Source organism: Asparagus officinalis, chromosome 1 (assembly GCF_001876935.1).
Source record: "Asparagus officinalis chromosome 1, Aspof.V1, whole genome shotgun sequence".
NCBI classification, from domain to species: domain Eukaryota; kingdom Viridiplantae; phylum Streptophyta; class Magnoliopsida; order Asparagales; family Asparagaceae; genus Asparagus; species Asparagus officinalis.
Window position 1 is genome coordinate 96,553,076 of NC_033794.1, and position 21,387 is coordinate 96,574,462.

The 21,387-nt window shown below is 36.0% G+C and overlaps 2 protein-coding genes and 1 long non-coding RNA gene across 3 annotated transcripts in view; 2 read left to right on the forward strand and 1 right to left on the reverse strand.

Annotated features, from left to right (window-relative positions):
• Nucleotides 12,215-12,581, forward strand: LOC109843394. Its single transcript, XR_002247666.1, has 3 exons — nt 12,215-12,282; nt 12,369-12,469; nt 12,563-12,581. It is a non-coding gene; the product is annotated as an uncharacterized LOC109843394 (long non-coding RNA).
• On the forward strand, nt 13,539-18,281 carry LOC109828726 (cytochrome P450 711A1-like). The gene is made up of 5 exons (XM_020395659.1): nt 13,539-13,867; nt 14,350-14,502; nt 16,106-16,913; nt 17,620-17,715; nt 17,802-18,281. Exons 1-5 carry the CDS (start codon nt 13,608-13,610, stop codon nt 18,132-18,134), a joined length of 1,650 nt encoding a protein of 549 aa, XP_020251248.1. The 5' UTR covers nt 13,539-13,607; the 3' UTR covers nt 18,135-18,281.
• The window catches only part of LOC109828737 (protein IQ-DOMAIN 1-like), a 3,339-nt gene continuing 640 nt past the window's right edge, over nt 18,689-21,387 (reverse strand). Inside the window, 3 exon segments of the mRNA XM_020395669.1 lie at nt 18,689-19,556; nt 19,645-19,758; nt 20,525-20,752. Of these exon segments, the coding sequence (XP_020251258.1) occupies nt 18,891-19,556; nt 19,645-19,758; nt 20,525-20,752 (1,008 nt within the window). The 3' untranslated portion in view covers nt 18,689-18,890.

A 21,387-nucleotide genomic window follows, 5' to 3' on the forward strand; every position in this document is an offset into this window, starting at 1 on the left:
CAAACTCCTTTGTCAATTTCTTCTTTAATTTGTTTATCTCCTCTAAACACGGTCTTGCAACTAACATGTCATTAACATACAATAGTAACACGATATAGCTAAACTCGAACCTTTTGAAGTAGCAGCAATGATCTGAATTGCATCTTCTATAGCCATTACTTAGTATGAAGTTATCAAACTTCTTATACCATTGTCTTAGTGTCTATTTCAAACCGTATAAGCTCTTCTTGGTCCTACACATCATCTCTTCCTTTCCTTCCTTAATGAAGCAAACAGGTTACTTCGTATAGATTTTTTCATCCAAGTCACCATGAGGAAAGGAATTCTTCACATCTAATTGTTCAATGTAGAGATTTTTAGCAGCTACTAAGCTTAACAACATTCTGATTTTCCAGTTCTTCTAATCCTAAAGATGATATCTGAATTCATTAATGTCGTATCCAATGAATGTACACTTCTGTAACTTAGCTTCTAGCTTGTCTCTAACATGGTCATTGATATGAACATATTCCACGTAACCAAAGACTCTCAAGTGTGAGAGATTAACCTTCTTGCCACTCCAAACTTCCTCTGGAATTCCAAAGTCTAGTGTGACTGAAGGCCTATGATTAATTAAGTACGCTGTTATATGCACCACGTCCGCCTAAAATGTTTTTGGCAGACCTGTATGTAGACACATGCTCCTCGCACACTCTGTTAATATTCTGTTCATTCTCTCTATAACATCATTCTATTACGGTATTCCTGGAGTAGTCCTCTCTAAACGAATCACATTTAGAGCACAGAACTTTTTGAACTCCTCCAGCTCGTATTCTCCACCATTGTCTGATCTTAGACACTTTACTTTCAGATCTGTCTCATTCTCGACCATGGCTTTCCACTTCTTAAAGATTCTAAACACCTCTGACTTGTGCTTCATGAAGTATACCCACACCTTCCTCAAGTGATCGTCGATAAAAATGACATAGTATGTCGAACCGCTAAGAGAAGACATGCTAGCTGGACCCCATACATCTGTATGAACAAGCTCTAGCTTGTGAGCTTTAGGTGGTCTTCCACTCTTCTGAAAGCCGATCCTCTTCTTCTTCTCATAGATACAGTCTTCGGAAACACCAACTTCAACTGAATCGATGTCGGTTAACTTTTCTTGAGAGTGTATGATCTTTATACCCTTCTCGCTCATGTATCCTAACCTATTGTGCCATAGATCTACACTCTCCTTGCCCGTTGCAATTGCGAGGGTGTCACTCGCATGTGAAGTTAGATAGAGTATTCTGGTCTTGTTGCCATGGGCAACCATCATAGTACTATTGGAGATTTTCTACGAATCCCCGGTAGATGTCGTAACATAGCCTTCTGCTCCAAGCTGGCTAACTGAAACAAGATTCCTCTTCAGATTCAGTACATGTCTAACATTCTTCAGATTCCACTTAGAGCCCTTCATCTATATTTGCACGTCACCTCTTCCAACAATACTACAGGGCTCATTTTCTCCTAAGTATACTTTTCCAAAGTTCCCTACTACATAGTTTTGAAGAAGCTTCCTATTAGCAGTGGCGTGAAATAAGGCTCCCAAATTAATAACCCATGAACCGAAATCACTATCCATAGCAAGGATCAAGGCATCTTGCACGATATGAACCTCCTGCTCATTCGTATCCTACTTTGGTTCTTTACAGACTGAAGACATATGACCCTCTTGATCGCAGTTCCAACACTTCCGTTTGATTGGCCTCACCTTCGAGTACGACATTTTCTTCTTCGACTTTGATAGATTCATGTTCCGGTTACCTTTATTTCGGCTTCAGCCTCTTTGATCGAGATTTAGCGCTGAACTTGAACCTTTTGATTCGTGTGATTTTCTTCTAACCTCCTCAGATAGAATCATACTAACAACCTCGTTCAGCTTTTCAGCTTTAACTTCACCTTTCCTGCCGAGTTGCTGATTACGCTCACGTAATCTGCCCAACTATCTGGTAACTGCGATAATATCAATAGGGCCTACACTTTGTCATCAAATGTGATGTCGACTGAGAAGAGTTGATTAACAATCTTGTTGAACTCACTGAGATGTATCGTGAAGGAACTCCTTCTGCCATCTTGAGGTTAAAGAGAGTTTTGACAAGATGCACCTTGTTTGCAGCTGACGATTGCTCGTACATCTTCACGAACGCTTCCATAAGCCCCACCGTTGTCTTCTCCTTTAATATATTGTGTGTGACTGATTTTACGAGCGACAATCGGATCTGCCATAGAGCCTTTCGATCTAATATTCCCAGTCCTCATCGGCCTCATCCTTCTTTTTTCCATTCGCTTTACCCATCAACGGACGGTAAATATCCTTCTAGTACAGATAGTCCTTCATCTGTGACTTTCAGTAGGCAAAGTCTGATCCGTCAAACTTCTTAATCTTTGATTTTCTTTCTTCTGTCATTACTTACACACAAATCTGGACAAGGCTCTGATACCAGTTGTTTGGGATCCGTCCTATTGATAACCAGTCAAATGAACCCTCTCGCGAAACGTGCCTTCCGGATCTTGTGTTGAAAGAAGGTAAGAAGAAATCATAGTAAATAAAAGAAAACTTTGCAAGAACGGAATAGAAGAGAGAACACCAAAATTTTAACGAGGTTCGGCAACTTGCCTACGTCCTCGGGAGCCACACAAAATTTTTTTTGAATATTAAAGAAAATTACAAAGCTTGCAATAGATGATCTCAAACTCCTTGAGATCACTCAAAAAGAACTCTCTTTTTATTTGTCAATGCGCGAGATTTTTCTCTAAAAAATCGCCGCTCAAGACGGTGCAAAAATCGCCGCAAAAAAAAAACACTCTGGAGACTTTGAAAACTCTCGTTTTAGGTGGCGGCCAAGGTTCCCTATTTATAGGGAAACCCTAGGTCAAAACAGATTAGGGATCTGTTTTCTGTGAGTTCGCCTGACTGCGAAGCTCGCCTGTATGACTTATGTTCGCCTGAACATAGTCAAGCTCACCTGAATTGCTTCGCCTGCACTTGGAGCTCGCCTGCACTTGGAGTTCGCTTGAACCTCCAAAGCTCGCCTGATCTTCCAAGTTCACCTAAACTTCAAAATCTCGCCTGAACTCAGCTTCGAGCTTCGTCTGAACTTTCAAGTTTGTCTGAACTATCAAGTTCCCCTGAACTGCCAAGTTCATCTAATTTCTTAACTTAGAGAAATCTTGCTTTGCATGCTTGTTCTAAGGTTTGGTGTTGGACCCTAGAGGGGGGGTGATTAGGGTCTAGATGCTCTAATATGCAATAAAAATTAAACACAAGCAAACCACAATATTCTAATGCGATTAAAGTAAAAGAGATAGGGTTAGGAATTGTTATCCTTTGACGCGCGATGTGTTAACGAGGTTCGGTCCGCTGACCTACGTCCCCGCTCCCCACTCTCGAGGAGAAATCCACTACACACCCGGTTTGGAAGCCGGAACTTTGTCTACACAGCGATTCCCTCTCAATCTCTCACTACACAGTTGATCTCAACAGATCCCACACCCTCACAGTTGATCTACACAAGATCACACTCACACAGCAGTAGAAATGATGCAAGACTCTCTCTTTACAAGTCCCTATGGCAAAGAGAAAGAGTACTGAAGCTGGGAAGTGAACACACACAAAAACAGAGAGAAAACAGACTTTGAAAATTTTTCTCAGGAAGACAGCGTCTCTCTGGTTTTTTGCAGAAGTTAGGGCAACTTAGAAGATGAAGGAGAGAGGGTTTAAATAGGATAGATTAATCATTTTAAAATCACAACCCAATCTTCCCAATTAAGAAAATAATCTCCTATTCAGACTATTGCCATAGACTGTGCCAAACACAGTTAAGTTATAGTACAGTAACCAAGGTAATCGACCGTTTGAAAAAGCTCTCGGTTGACCGAATAAAGTTTCGGTCGACCGCCAGAACGTTCGGTCGACCGAAAAGATAAATTCGGTCGACCGACCGAAAATCTGGTCGACCGTGAGCAGCTTTGAAAAAACAGAAAACAAGCGGAGCCATCATCGGTCGACCGGTGCGGTCGACAGATAGAAAAATCAAGATTTCGGTCGATCGCACCGGTCGACCGACGACCTCTCTGGAGCCCAGTGACGAATGATCTTAAGTGCAGTCGACAGGTGAGGTCGACCGCATTCTGATATGCTCCAGAATAGTATATTGACTCAAACTAAAATATTTAGAAAATATTTATATAACCTCTGAAAATTATGAAACTTTGTAAAATGTTTTTAATACTAAAAACAAACTGTTTGGAAAAAGAATTTTACAGATAGGTCCTCATATTTGTGAAAAATAGTATTTTGCGAAAAACGCTTAAAAGCTTAAGTATGAAAACGTGTGTGTGAGTCCCAATAGCTTCAAGTGAATTCAATAACTCTTTGCCTACATTCTAATACTAGAGAGAGAATAAAAAAAACTAGCTAATATCCTCATATAGATTACAATTCTTGAGTCTTGATATAGCTTGAGTTTGGATGAAGCTTTTATATGAATTTGTTGTCCTTGAAATAACATTGCTTCATCACTATGCCTCCTCCTCCTTTGGATATCATCGTTGTAGCGTATATTCCATCCAATCCTCCATGAATGGCACTAACAAGCTTGATAAATGAATTTACTACATTTGCACTCAATAAGCCATTAGTACCGTTAATGGTTGTTGTAAAACATCATCAAAACATAAGGGCTAACAATCTCCCCCTTTTTGATGATGACAACCAACCATTATAAGAGCAAAAATAAAATAGCTTATAGATAGGTGCTCCCCCTATCTATGAGCTCTCCTTAAGTATATGCAACAAATGAGGAGATTTCTCTCCCCCTTTGTCACCATAAAAAATGGGGTAAAGAGAAATATAAAATGCAACTAAACAAGCAAGCAATGTAGAACTTTCACATAGTGCATAAGCCCAAACCATTTCTTATGCGACAAAAATCATCCTCTCCAAGAGGCTTAGTAAATATATCCGCTAATTGAGATTTTGTGTCAACAAATACTAGGGATACATCTTGCCTCTCTACATGATCGCGTAAGAAATGATGGCGCACATCAATATGCTTGGTTCTAGAATGCAAAACCAAATTTTTGGAAATATTTATGGCACTTGTGTTATCACAAAATATTTTAATATTTTGAAAACTCAAATCATAGTCAACTAAGCTTTGTTTCATCCATAAGACTTGAGCACAACATAAGCCGGCGGTAATGTATTCCGCTTCCGTAGTGGACAATGCAACATAATTTTGTTTCTTGGAGGCCCAAGAAACAAGTGAATTTCTTAGGAATTGGCATGTTCCACTAGTACTCTGGCGATCTACCTTACATCCGGCAAAGTCGCCATCACAAAAACCATATAAATCAAAAGAGGTGCTTCTTGGATAAAATAAACCAAGATTAAAAGTATCATTAACATATTTAATGATCCTTTTAACCGCAATTAAATGAGATGCTTTAGGAGATGCTTGAAAACGTGCACATGCACACACACTAAACATAATATCGGGTCTACTAGCGGTAAGATAAAGAAGACTACCCATCATATCTCGGTATAATTTTTGGTCCACGTCTTCACCACTCTCATCCGCATCAAGTTTAACACTAGTACTCATGGGAGTAGGCGCATGCTTAGAATTCTCCAAATTGAATTTCTTAACCAATTCCTTTGCATACTTGCTTTGTGAAATGAAGATCTCATCCTTAGTTTGCTTGACTTGTAGCCCGAGAAATAATGTAAGCTCTCCTATCATACTCATCTCAAAGTGGTCTTGCATAACTTTAGAAAATTCCTTGCATAAGGATTCATTAGTAGCACCGAAAATGATGTCATCCACATATATTTGAACTAAAATAAAATCATTTTTCCTTTTTCGCACAAAAAGAGTGTTATCAATTGTCCCTTTTGAAAAACCATTTTCAACAAGAAAACTTGAGAGGCGAGCATACCAAGCTCTAGGAGCTTGTTTCAACCCATATAAAGCTTTTTGTACCCGGTAAACATGATTAGGGAAAGCATGATCTATAAAGCTGGGGGGTTGCTCAACATACACTTCCTCTTCTATAAAACCATTTAAGAAGGCACTTTTAACATCCATTTGAAATGATTTGAAATTTTTAAAGCTAGCAAAAGCCAAAAACATCCTAATAGATTCCAACCTTGCAACCGGTGCAAAGGTTTCATCATAGTCTATGCCCTCCTCTTGGTTGTATCATTGGGCAACTAAACGAGCTTTATTCCTAGTAACAATGCCATGTTCATCAAGTTTGTTTCTAAAAACCCATTTAGTACCAATAACACTAGCATTGTTAGGTCTAGGAACTAACTTCCAAACTTCATTTCTTTGAAAATTGTTTAGTTCTTCATGCATAGCCAAAACCCAAAATTCATCATTTAAAGCATCATTAATCTTTTTAGGTTCTAGTTGAGATAGAAATGTAACATTACCACACTCACTCAAGGCTTTTGAGCGAGTAATAACTCCTTTTGAAGGGCTTCCAATAATTTGCTCCTTTGGATGGTTTGATGTGAATTTCCAAGCTTTAAGGGGTTCAATTTGTTCATTGTCATTTGAGCTATCCACATCCTTTTGAGCTTCTATAGAAGGAGTATCATTGATTTGCAATAAGTCCAATCCTCCCTCAACATCATCATCATCATCTTTCCTAGGTAGAAAAACTTGAGAATCAACATTAGTCTCATCAAAAGTAACGTTTATAGATTCTTCAACAACGAGACTTCGTTTATTAAAGACCCTATAAGCCTTACTTCGAGGTGCATAGCCCAAGAAAATACCAACATCAATTTTGGAGTCAAATTTATCATGGTGATCTTTTGTATTTAAAATAAAACATTTACAACCAAAGATACGAAAATAACCAATAAAGAGAGTTTTTTCATAAAAAAGTTCATAAGGAGTTTTCTTAATCTTTGGTCTAATCAAAACACGATTTAAAACATGACAAGCCGTATTGACGGCTTCCGCCCAAAAATATTTTGGCAAATCAAAAGAATTAAGCATAGTGCGTGCCATCTCTTGTATGGTGCGATTTTTCCGTTCAACAACACCATTTTGTTGTGGTGTTCTAGGAGCGGAAAACATATGAGTTATACCATGATGAGCACAAAAATCATAGAAAAATTCATTTTGAAATTCACCACCATGATCACTTCTTATTTTAACAACTTTCAAATCTTTTTCATTTTCAATTCTTTTAACATGATTAGCAAATTCTTCAAAACAATCATTTTTCTTAGCAAGAAATATTGTCCATGTAAAACGAGAAAAATCATCAATAATCACAAAAACATAGTGTTTGCCTCCAAGAGAGGTAACACGCATAGGACCAAACAAATCAAGATGAAGTAATTGCAAGGGTTTAGAAGTTGATACCTCATTGATGGATTTGAAAGAGGATTTTGTTTGTTTACCTTTAACACAATCCTCACATATGGTATCTTTGATGAAGTGCAAGCTAGGTAATCCTCTCACAAGATTTCTCTTAGACAATTTTGATATTAACTCTATATTTACATGTCCAAGTCTTTTGTACCAAATCCAAGGATTTTCATCAATTGCCGCAAGACACTTCACATCTTGATTCACTAATTCATTCATCTCAAAAATGTATACATTAGATTTGTGATTTGCAATAAAAACAATTTTTCCATTCATACTAATGATGCATTTATCCGGTTTAAATGAAATATCAAAACATTTATCACTTAATTGGCTAATGCTAAGAAGATTATGATTTAAACCATTTACTAAATAAACATCTTCTATAACGAGTGAGGGTTTCTTACCAATAGAACCGATATCAATGATTTTACCTTTCTCACCACCACCGAAGGAGACACTACCTCCTTGAATCCTTGATAGGGTTGCAAATAACTCTTTGTTGCCTTGTCATATGATGTGAGCAACCACTATCAAGGTACCACATCTCCTTACGTCGTTGCCGTGACGTTCCCTACAAAAGATGAAGATGAAGATATAGTAGCTTTAGGTACCCATGTCTTGGGTCCTTGGTGGTTAGTAGTCTTGGTACCTTTGGGTGCCCACATCATTCCATAAAAATCATGGTTATCTTTAATTCTACAATGAGTAGAAATGTGTCCATGTCTCATACAATAAGTGCATACAAAATTTCTTTTGTATGTACGGATGTTAGAACCATGAAACCTATTTCTATCATGGTGATTATAGTTAGCATAAGCATGAGTGGGTCTAGTTCTACAACTCTCAATTATCTTAATTGCTTGTTCTCGAAATCGAGATCTCCTAGCAATTCATCTTTTAGAGCAAGAGAGGTTGTTAGTTGTTCTAGCTTAATATCACAAGAGGCATGCAATTTTTTAAAAGAAGAGTATTCTTTAGACATTCTTTTAAATTCAAAGTTCAACTCTTCTAAAGCCATAGCTATGTCACATTGCATATAGAAAGATTCACTTTCGGCCTCGGATATTACCTCATGTTCATTTTCCATGAAACAAACATTTGGGTCATGAAGAGCAAGTTTGGCTCATTCTTCATCACTATCCGAATCACTTGGTTCGGATTCTTCCCATTCGGCATACATAGCCTTCTTCTTCTTGTACTTCATGTACTTTTCTTTGAGCTTAGGGCAATCCTTAGCGATGTGACCCGGTTCATTGCACTCAAAACATTTACCTACATGAGCGGAAAACTTGTTGTTAGATCAAGGGTTAAATTTCTTATTTATTTTTATGAGTCTAGAGATTCTTCTAGAGAGATGAGCCATTTCTCTAGAAAAATCGACTTCACTATCCGATGACGAAGATGAGTTGTCACTAGCTCCTTTGAGAGCTATGGTCTTCAACTCTCCTTTTCCTTCCCCTTGAGCTTCTTCTCATGCACTTTGAGCTTTCCGATGAGGCTATCAAGAGCTAAGGTAGTGAGGTCATGAGCTTCCTCAATTGCCGTAGCTTTGGGCTCCCATGCCGGAGTCAAGGAGCGAAGTATCTTGTAGTTCATCTCTTGAATGGACAATTGCTTATCAAGACCATGTAATTCATTGATGATATTAGTAAAACGGGAAAACATAGCATCAATGGATTCATTAGGAAGCATTTTAAATACTCATAATCATGCATAAGCCCACTAATCTTAGATTCTTTAACTTGGGGGGTTCCTTCATGTGTGATACATAATTTTACTCAAATTTTGTATGCGGTTGCACACGTGGAAACTCTATTGTATTCATTGGGGGAAAGACCACAAATTAAGGCGTTCATGGCCATAGCATTGAGATTGGCTAGGTGCATTTCTTCATCGGTCATGTTCCCGATTTTGGACTTCTCTACATATTTCTTTTCTATGAGCTCTAGGATGTCAAGGTCAATGCAACGAAGGTAAATTCTTATCCTAGCCTTCCAATAAGCAAAATTGCTTCCGGCGAAGAGAGGTGGTCTAGTGGTGGATTGTCCTTCTAACATATGCATATTCAAAGAGGCCTCCATTAGATCTTTTCTCTAAGGCGGTTAAACCAAAAATTAATATAGAGACCAAGCTCTGATACTAATTGTTGGACCCTAGAGGGGGGTGATTAGGGTCTAGAGGCTCTAATATGCAATAAAAATTAAACACAAGCAAACCACAATATTCTAATGCGATTAAAGTAAAAGAGATAGGGTTAGGAATTGTTATCCTTTGACACGCGATGTGTTAACAAGGTTCGGTCCGCTGACCTATGTCCCCGCTCCCCACTCTCGAGGAGAAATCCACTACACACCCGGTTTGGAAGCCGGAACTTCGTCTACACAGCGATTCCCTCTCAATCTCTCACTACACAGTTGATCTCAACAGATCCCACACCCTCACAGTTGATCTACACAAGATCACACTCACACAGCAGTAGAAATGATGCAAGACTCTCTCTTTACAAGTCCCTATGGCAAAGAGAAAGAATGTTGAAGCTGGGAAGTGAACTCACACAAGAAACACAGTGAAAAACCAAAGAAAACATAGTTTGAAATTTTTTCTCAGAAGACAGCGTCTCTCTGGTTTTTCAGCAGAAGTTAGGGCAACTTAGAAGATGAAGGAGAGAGGGTTTAAATATGATAGATTAATCATTTTAAAATCACAACCCAATCTTCCCAATTAAGAAAATAATCTCCTATTCAGACTATTGCCACAGATTGTGCCAAACACAGTTAAGTGATAGTACAGTAACCAAGGCAATCGACCGTTTGAAAAAGCTCTCGGTTGACCGAATAAACTTTCGGTCGACTGCCAGAACGTTCGGTCGATCGAAAAGATAAATTCGGTCGACCGACCGAAAATCCGGTCGACCGCGAGCAGCTTTGAAAAAACAGAAAACAAGCGGAGCCATCATGCGGTCGACCAATAGAAAAATCAAGATTTCGGTCGACCGCACCGGTCGACCGACGACCTCTCTGGAGCCCAGTGACGAATGATCTTAAGTGCGGTCGACCGGTGCGGTCGACCGTATTCTGATATGCTCCAGAATAGTATATTGACTCAACCTAAAATATTTAGAAAATATTTATATGACCTCTGAAAATTATGAAACTTTGTAAAATGTTTTTAATACTAAAAACAAACTGTTTGGAAATAGAATTTTACAGATAGGTCCTCATATTTGTGAAAAATAGTATTTTGCGAAAAACGCTTAAAAGCTTAAGTATGAAAACGTGTGTGTGAGTCCCAATAGCTTCAAGTGAATTCAATAACTCTTTGCCTACATTCTAATACTAGAGAGAGAATAAAAAAAACTAGCTAATATCCTCACATAGATTACAATTCTTGAGTCTTGATATAGCTTGAGTTTGGATGAAGCTTTTATATGAATTTGTTGTTCTTGAAATAACATTGCTTCATCACTATGCCTCCTCCTTTGGATATCATCGTTGTAGCGTATATTCCATCCAATCCTCCATGAATGGCACTAACAAGCTTGATAAATGAATTTACTACATTTGCACTCAATAAGCCATTAGTACCGTTAATGGTGGTTGTAAAACATCATCAAAACATAAGGGCTAACATTTGGCTCTACACCTGAAACCAACAATTGTCTATTAAGCGTCCTACATTATAATGGAAGAAGATATGTAAAAAGACTTGGTTGTCAATTTTAGTTGCTTAAAAAATCTCAACTTTTATCCAAAGTTTTAACCCTCAGATGCTTTTTCTTCGGTAGTTCTCTACTACAATTTTGACGGAAACATTTTCAGGCTGATATACAGAGAAACACAACAGGAATCTTATAGAAAAGGCAAAGAACTTTGAACATAACATAAGAGGCTTGCATAATAGACATAATGAGCTAACTATCCTATTTATTAGTGTGTATAGTTAATTACAAGTTGTCTGTCTAAGAATTGATAGATAACTGGGAGATTGACAATTTCTCTCGCAATGATTCGGTCGGTAGATTTATTAAAATTTTAACCATATGCCCATATGTCCCATTTTTTGAAGTAAAAAAGAGTGGATCCACCTTTCTTATTAATTAATCATAACCAATTAATTTACAGTAGAAAACAAATATTTAATCAGCCACTAAAACAGTGCTTAAATAGTGTTGTAGGACCGCTTAACAGATAATTTTATGGAAGATTGTGACAATCACAACCTAAATGTGTATATACACAAATTATTAATTTTCAGAAAGAAATGATCATATATTCCAATCTAGAAGGCGGATTCTGACATATTATGCATATAAATCACCTATCTCGACGAGACGAAGCAAACCAAATTGTCAGATTTTTTGAAATCTCATCAGTATCATCAGTTATTAGCAGAAATCAAAAAATAATTAATATTTAGTTTATTTTTTAGTAATAAACTTAGAGTCTATTTAGATTAGAAAACAAATTCAATTTTGATTAATGTTGGACTGATTTGTTTCCTATTATAGGGATTCTTTTTTTGGGTAGGATTTGATATTTTCTATTTCTTTATAATTCTCGTCTTATTAGGAGTCTGTTTTGTTTTCTATTTAAGAAGAGTCGTGTAACCCTAAAAGGATTAGATTACTTTTATCAATAAAATTCTCTTTTATCTTACTTCATGGATTTAAAGATTGTTTTTTTTTTTTTTTGATTCAGAGAACACATTGTTTTTTTGGACTCAGCGAACACTCATTGTTGGATTCTGAGGTTTCTCACTTCCGTCCTGCATTACATTATGTACACTGACTCGAGATCTGATGCTAGAAATTTCTTGGATGGTGATCTTATTGAATCTTTCCTTGATCTTAACCGTGTGAAAGGTAGATGTATGAGTTTCTACTCGAGATAATTTTCTTGTTAATTAAAATGGGTATTTGAATAATGCTGAGTTGAGGCCTGATTTCAGGGAATTATCCTGAATGGGATGAGCACCATCCAATTCATTTTGTTGGGCACTCGGCTGGAGCTCAAGTTATTCGAGTGTTGCAGCAAATGCTAGCCGATAAGGTACTAAAATTCACACATTTTTCTTCCATTTTTTTATTTTCAGAGTTCAAAGTGTTAAGTTTGAGCTATACGTTGACTATATTTTGAATACAGACCTTTGAAGGCTATGACAATAGTAATGAGGAATGGGAATTGAGTGTCACTTCTCTAAGTGGAGCTCTAAATGGAACTACAAGATCATATTTTGATGGAATGCAGTGAGTAAACTGAAGCCCCATGCTCTTATTATTCAATTTTGATTTATTTTTCAATATGAAATTTGATCAATATTGGCTTTCTTTAGGCCAGATGATGGGAGATCAATGAAATCAATATGCCTTCTTCAGCTCTGTCGACTAGGAGTCATCGTCTACGACCATGGATGTTCCTGTTGAGGAGCTCTGCAGGAGAGTTGAGGAGCTTGCAAAATTACAATGAAAACATATGTCAAAAATATATTTACTTTAGTTCTATTTTATGTTCCGTCCTCAAGTTATTTCTGGTCTTCAATATTTTAGTTTTATTTACCAGAAATTATTGCTTGAGATAATTTTCTTGTTATGAGTTATTATGATTCAATCGAGCGTTTGTAATATGATTGTGGCATTAGTACTACTCTCGTTGGTTTTTTATAAGATTTAAAGATGTGAAAATTTTGTATATGTGCATAGTCATTAAAGTGATAAAGATTGTAGTTGACACTTTTCTATAAATTTGGCATATGTAACCAAACAAAAGAAAAGAAAATCTTGTTGTTTTCTATAAAATTATGAGTCATTTTCTTGTTTTGAACCAAACAAGCAAAGTACAAAAAATTGTCCAGTTTTTGCAAGCACAACTCAGGTCCGTTCAAAATGCTTCATTATGTAATCACCAAAGAGCCTAGCGAGTGTGTATAGTATCCTCATGTAGCTATTTTATTGTGAAATGCATGATATTTTATTTACATATCCGACGAGTGTCAGATATATTTGATCCTGTTATTTAATTGGTAGCGTCTTTTTTTTTTAATATTTAAAACAGTAGGCAGCATCTTTTGTTTCCAAATACCATCAGATAGAATCCACAAGAAGCCAAATACTCTTTTGTATATAGATAGGATATACAACCTTCATGATCTCATATCAAAATCTCTCTCTCTCTCTCTTACCCCCACGCTATGGATTTCTTGGAAGCTATTTGGGGATTAGAGCGGTTAATGGAGATTCGGGTACCCTTAATAAGGCTACTTGGTCCTTGTCTCCTTTCCTTAGCCATTTTCCCCATAGGATTCCTAGTTTACTTCTATGCACCCTATTGGAGAGTGAGAAAGATCCCTGGACCTCCCACAAAATTCCTTTTAGGCCATCTTCCCTTGATGGCAAAGCATGGACCGGATGTCTTGATACCCCTTGCTCACAAATATGGATCAATGTTTAGGTAATTTTCTAGCCTTAACACCTATAAAAAAAAGGATTAATTGCGGATATACCTCCTGTATTATCGTCCAATTGCAAATAGACCCTTTGAGTGAATATTTTTCTCTCCTTCTCCGTCAATAGATCTACTTGTCAAAAAACAATTTTATCTTTCTCCGCAACAATAGAATTATAGAGGGTCTATCCGCGATTGGGAGATAGTCCAGGGGACTTATCCATTATTTTGTGTAAATTTGCATGTAACGTACCCTCACTGTGTATAACTTGATCGCACTTATTATCTATCAATTCACAAGTAGTAGCATTTGTTATTTCTTAGATTACTTACCACGGTTTACTTTAATATTTCTTGAGAGATGGTAAGTACTACTGAAGATATTATGATTGGTTATCAGCGATTTACCCTGATTTTTATCATGGTCAAGGTCAAACTCTCATTTTTTTTTATGATTATTGTAACAAAGTTTAATTAATTTGATTTAGGTTCCACTTGGGGAGGCAACCTATTGTGATAATAAGTGATCCAGAATTATGCAGAGAAGTGGGAATCAAGAAGTTCAAGATCATTAACAACAGGAGCATCCGTTCTCCAACAACTGAATCCCCTCTCCATGAAGAGGGTATCTTTCTCTCAAGGTACTAAACACAAGCACTGGCATTAATTAATCTTTCAAGAGAGAAAAGTTTCTAGGCTTTCTCCTTAGACAGTTTGGGATGAGATTAATTTCCTAGTAAATATCCAGAAATTATAACTATCATATATAAAGTATTTAATGTACTTTTTGAAGTCAGAAGCCGCATAATTTGGTTCTCCGCTTTAGTTCTAAAAATTCTGCAAGTTCCTTGATTGTCTTTTATGGAGAAGGAGATTGTTGCCGCCAGGTAAGAATTTTGAATCCTTAGAAGATGTAATTTTATATATTTCATAGTAAATACCTAGAAACAGTAACTGTCTAAAGTTGCATCATACATTTTGCCGGCATGTATATATTATACTAATATGTTGTTTTAGTTGAAGAGTTCTCAAAGACTATTTTCCAAAACGACTTTTATATATGTCTCTTCGACTAAATCAAAGCAATGTCATATATATTTTGACAAGTAGTGATGGATAAGTGATTTATTCAATAATTTATTCGAAATCCCAATTTTTACTACGGACGAGTGCATGATCCTTTTCGCCCTTCTCATTGTTATTTATTTTGGCTTCTTTAATCTTTTCAGTACTTTTATGTGCTCTCATATGGAAGTTTATATATGTATGGTTCTCATGTAGTAATTTCTTATTCAGGAGCAATCACTAGCTTTTTCAATACAAAATATTTGTATCATTGTCACAGATAAAAATAAGTGACCTGCTTGTCCACAATATTTCGGCAGATCTTATTGTAATTTTAATTTTCGTACTAGACTAGTTTATGAATCCACAAGCAGATCTGCAGTATTAATTTGTAGTGATTTGTATTAATTTGTAGTGATTTGTATTCATCAAATATTCTTAGATTTGTCTATTGTAAATTTGTAATATATAGTAAGATTCAAGAGAGTGATGTGATATTAACTTATGATTCTTCCAGTTTATGCCTATCTATATTTCTAAGTTTAATTATACTATGATTTTTTTTTTCATTACCAGACTTCTCATAAATTTTTCACATTTTGCAATTTTTATCACTGACCAATTAAGTTCCAATTACTGAATTCAACCTGTCAGCATTTGCAACTTACCTGTTTCATTTCTGTTTCTAGGTATTAGAAATATATCCTCATTGAAACCTTACATATATCTCTAATCTAGATATCTCAATAACAAGTTCACTTCTAGTCTGCATTTTCTCATTAACAGACTTCTCCCAGAATTTGATTAAATTTTCATATTTTGCAAATTTTATCACTGACTAATTGAGTTCTGAATATTGAACTCAAACCTGTCAGTAATTGCGTAACGCCTGCTTCATCCATAGATATCAAAATCAGAAAAGGTAAGTTTAAACCTCCAATAAGTATTAGGCATATTGCACTTGCCCCCCAAAAAAATTGTAACGTCACTTAACCCCCAATAAATTTTGAACTCCATAAAACGCCCAAAACATTTTAATTTCTTTCACTTAACTCCATTAACGGTGTTAAATTTGGGAGTTTTCTTCCAAAACATATTTAGGTTTTGTGAAATTTAACCTTATCAGAAATATATCTCAATGAACCTTAAGACATATCTGTTGACAAAAATTTCCTGCAGAGACTCTAGCTGGTCGTCGAAGCGAAACACAGTCGTCTCAGTTTACCAACCCTCTCACCTCGCCAATTTAATCCCTATCATATATTCTCATCTTGAATCTCTAATATCCAACATCTCCTCATCAAAAGAAGACATACAATTCTCTCAGCTCTGCACTAAATGGGCTATTGATGTAATAGGAGACACTGCCTTTGGCGTCCAATTTGGCCTCTCAAATGTAGGAGTCACCAATACCAATGATAATAACGATGACAAGGATGAAGAAACGTTTGCTTGTCTTTCGAAGGGAAATTCTTATGATAAAGATGAGGTCTCTGAGTTTCTCAAACTACATGCTTTGTCTATTGATTCATTGAAAATGGGGCTTGGTAGCTCATTTTCAACTATAATTGGCATAATTGCCCCTTTTCTTCAAGTACCATGCAGAGAAATTCTAAGGAGAATCCCTGGAACTGCTGATTACAGAATGCATGATGCAAATAGAAAACTTTCAGGAAAACTCGATGAGATTATAAAAAAGAGAGTGATCGAGAAGACACTGAAGTCTAAAGATTTTTTGGCTGCTATACTCAATGCTAGAGAGTCAGGAAAAGAACAAATTGATAATACGAGTATTAGTGCACTTGCTTATGAGCATCTTCTTGCTGGATCGAAGACTACAAATTTTACTCTGGTGATGGTTGTGTATCTAGTTTCGAACCATCCTGAGGTTGAGAAGAAGCTGCTTCAGGAGATTGATGATGCTCTTCCTCGTGATGTGATCCCTACTGCTGATGATCTGAAGTTTAAATTTCCTTATCTTGATCAGGTTAGTATTTATATGATTTTATTGGGCTTATTACTAATTTGTTTCTATAAATTTCTGATGTTCTTTCTTTTCGATGAATATTTTAGTAAGAACATTAGTCATCTTGTTAGTTAGCTATCAGGCATTTATATTTTTTTATAAAATGTGAATAATAGGTATCATATGTCATATCAGACATTTATAGTTTTATAAATAGTCAATAATGGGTATTGTACGTCATATGAAAGAATTTTTTCATATAAGATTCAGCTAATTGAATCTCAACCAAATATGACCACGAGAGATTTTTCTTGTTTATTTAGCTAATTGAAATTCAGTTATATAAATGTATATGAGAGAATCCCCTTACATGACAAGGATGCCCATTACTCTCTCTCTCTCTCTCTCTCATGGTCTAATGAGTTTGAATGGCCTTTTCTTCATCATGAATACAACTTTTGGAGTCAGTAACATGAATTGCGTTCTTAATCATCAAAGATTCTTTGAATATTTAGAGGAGATTCTAATTTATTATCATTCTCATTCATCAAAGTGCTTCGGTATTTGCAATGTGCAATGAAACAACAATTTCGTTTTAGTTTTCTTAGTCTACCATATTTTAATCTCCTCCATTCTTAAATGTGATTGTTATTTTCCTACTCATATTTTTGTTTTATTTAATTTAACAGCAGTTTACAACAGATAAGACTGAACTGATTTCCTGCAGGTGGTAAAAGAGACGATGAGGTATCGCACAGTGTCGCCAGTGGTTGCCAGGGAAACATCTACACAAGTCGAAGTTGGAGGTTATATTCTACCAAAGGTAAAAGCTTTACTTAAAAAAAATAATCCACATCAAAACAAAGTCTCATAATCAAAAAATCAAAACTTATCTTTTCAATTTTGCAGGGAACTTGGATTTGGCTTGCCATAGGAGTTCTGGCAAAAGATCCTAAACAATTCCCTGAACCAGAAGAATTTAAACCAGAGAGATTCGATCCAAATTGTGACGAAGAAAAACAAAGGCATCCATATGCTAACATTCCCTTTGGAATAGGACCGAGAACTTGTGTAGCACAAAAGTTTGCGATACTAGAGATCAAGCTAGCACTTATTCGACTCTATCGATCTTATATCTTCAAGCACTCTCCTAAGATGCAATCGCCTTTGGAATATAAGTACGGACTCGTTCTTGAATTCAAGAATGGTGTCAAGCTCCGAGCGATTAAGAGAGATGTGTAAGTCCTAGGATGTGTTGTATAAAGTTCTTGAAATAATATAGCTATACCATGGAAGAAAAATATAGGGTTAAAAGATCCCTTGTAGCTCTATTGCTGCTGATAAACCCCCTCCAGTGAATTTTTTTTCAGTCCTTTACCTTCTCAGAGGAAAAATATCTTTTTTTTTTGGGACAAATAGACCTCCAAAGAGCAAAAGAGTCAAAAAAATTTACCCAGGTGGTCTCTCTAAATAGTAGAAAGCAGGTTGTCTGTCAACATTCAACCCAAAAATATATAATAGTTGATACTTTAACTCTATATTCATACAAGAATCGGAGAAGAGGATTTTCTCTAGTGTAATACATGTAAGCTTTTCTCTGTGAATTTATGTATCTGGATACTTTAACTCTATATTCAGACATGAATCACACAGTGCCAACATAAAATTTTTGTACATGGATGGAAGTTCAATTGTACAAGCATTAGTCTCACAGTAAATAGATCAAATTAAAATTTACAACATCATCCATTGCTAACCAGAGCAGAATAATTATAAATGACAGTCAAAGCAACATATCAGTACTTGATAATCCAGTAGCATTACTATACCATTTTGAAGAAAGCTTTCAGACACAAATATCTTTACAGGAAAATGATATTAGCAACATAAATTAGAGACATCTTTTTAAAGCTACCAAACTCCGAGAATTACAACAAGATGTTGAACACATAGAAGAAACTCACCAGTATCAATCAAACATCTCATTAACTAAACAATCTAAAACACTGAAGATGGTTGATCATCATAATAATAATTCTCCTTCATGTTCCTCATCGCGCTCTTCTCCCTTCTTGAATTTGCAGTCAATGCCCTTGAATAAGCTACTGAAGGATCCGAACCATCACTGCTCCTAGAATCAATATAAGAACAGGTCATCTTCTTATTGAATCGAAACTCTCCAGATGAATTTCTCTGCATCATTGCTCTATCAAAATTGGAACCTTTTTGCTTTGCCTTGATGGATTGAGTCAAGTTCATATAATTAGGCCTATTTCCATTGATATAATCATTCCTTGATATCGGTGTAGAAGTGCAATTAGAAGACGACGATGGAGAGGCCTCGTCATAGTGAAACTCAGAACTAGGAGAGGAACTATACCGAGTGCGAGCTGGCGCTTTTGCTGAAACTCTAGTACTAACATTGTTTCTTCTGATCTTAACTGAACTGGGTTCTGAGCATCTTGAGCGAGTGCTATGAAAATCTTCATAGTTTTTGATAGATTGCACATCATTTGTATCGATCTGGGCTTGTTGTTCATCCATTAGTCTACTTTCCCAAGGTTTTGCAGCCATCCAGCGTTCTAACCAGCTCCAGTTGCAATTGGTTTTATCAAGATTTTGAATTGAGGATTTGGAGCTTGTGTCTGGAGTTGATCTTGATTGCTGAAATAAGGTAAAAAAAAAAAGGATAATGTCAGGTTAAAGAAGAGATTATGATGGAAAAAAAAAAGAAAGGGGGTTAGATTTTTACCTGTTGAGAGAGAGCATAAGCCATGGCTCTTTCTCTCTTGATAGCTCCCTTTTGCCTCATTTGTAACTTTGTTCTGATTTCCTCTAATGTGCCTTGACTGTCACACCATCTATCCTGAAGGCCACAATATTCGCGGCATGAACCAAAAAAGTAAATGAAAATACCATGGTGATGTACGTAGTTCTGTATTAATATTTGTTATTTAGGGGACATAGAACTCAATAACCACAATTGATGGAAAAAAGAGTAGAATCGTATGTAAAAAAACAATGGAACATCATTGAGTATGACAAATGATTGGAAAGGAAATGAGTCTCCACCAAGTTTAGCCCCTTCTAACCCTTAAAGTAGAAAAACCATTTAAATCAGAAAAGTATACAAAATCACATTGAGTGTTGATCATTCTGAAACGAAGTGTGTAATACACAAACAGAGTAAGTCTCTATAATTAAGAAATATTCTAACATATTCAAGAGTAAGTCTCTATAATTAAGAAATATTCTAACATATTCAGACAATATTCAGAATTTGAATATAAATTTAGACTTCAAATTTACTTTCTATTTCAGGATTATATCAAGTCAAATTTAAAATAAACAGATACCATCAGTATGTCACAGCTACACATGCACAATCTAGTTAGGATCATTTCCAGTCCTTCATCAACACTTAGAACTTACTCAGTCTTCCCCCTTGAGAGAAAGAACGTCTAAAAAGTTATCCAATGGTTCAAATGGCTGAATCAATTAACAAACACAAGTAAGACCAAATGAGTATTAATTAGTGATAATAGTTGGATTTTCCTATAATTTTGTCAATACAATTCATATCATACAATAAGCTCAGCTTGTTTAATGACATGAAAAGGGTAAAATATCACCTCAGCTTGTTTAATGACATCACCCTGGGTTCTATGAGCTTCAAGCATTTGCTGAACAGCCTGGCCTTCAGTCGACAACCTAACTCTCCGTGCCCTCACGCGAGCCTGAACTCGAACAAGAGCCTGCATGCATCGGAGAGTCAAGGCCGCCTGCTTCCTCACCTGTCGACCTCGCACCAAGGCTTGCAGTCTAACCACTCCTTTCAGTGCTCTTAATGCCCTTCTAGCCTACATATTTGCCAATCAATCAGAAATTATTTTGAAATATTGCAGAATAAAACTAAGCCAGTTAATATGATATGAAATTGAATAGCATGTTCTGTTGATATTTATCTACGCGTTATTTAAGTCCTGCAAACAATAAATTTATATGTTTTATTACTTTTAACTTGTGAACGGCAAAATTCTTTTAGCAATATTCTCAAAAACTACTAGATTACCATAACTTCAAATTTTGAAAGCCTCACCAACTGAGTTTTGATGCCATGGAAGAAAGTTTGAAAATGGTATCAAAACAGTATAAATTCAAATCTCATTGGACATGCATTTAAATTGGATTTTAAAAAGATAATTTTACTTAAAATAGTCCAATTTCTGGGCGACCTAAAATATAAAATTACAACTTTTTGAACCTCAGCACAACTTTTCAAAGTTGAACTTAAAATTATTATCTCGATACACAAGTAAACATGTCATAAAAATCACAACTTTTTACTTACACAGCTTTAACAACAACGTGTAGAACAATATAAATCGACCAAAATATCAAATTTAATGACATATCGCACAATACGCAACCATAAGCATCTTAACTATGCATTTTCAAAAATACCAAAATTGATCTAGAATAATCAACTTCAAAA

Coding starts and splice junctions, on each gene's coding strand:
- LOC109828726 (XM_020395659.1), top strand. CDS start 13,608: ATGGATTTCTTGGAAGCTATTTGGGGATTAGAGCGGTTAATGGAGATT. Junction 13,868..14,349: donor AAATATGGATCAATGTTTAG/GTAATTTTCTAG, acceptor AATTTGATTTAG/GTTCCACTTGGGGAGGCAAC. Junction 16,914..17,619: donor AATTTCCTTATCTTGATCAG/GTTAGTATTTAT, acceptor GATTTCCTGCAG/GTGGTAAAAGAGACGATGAG.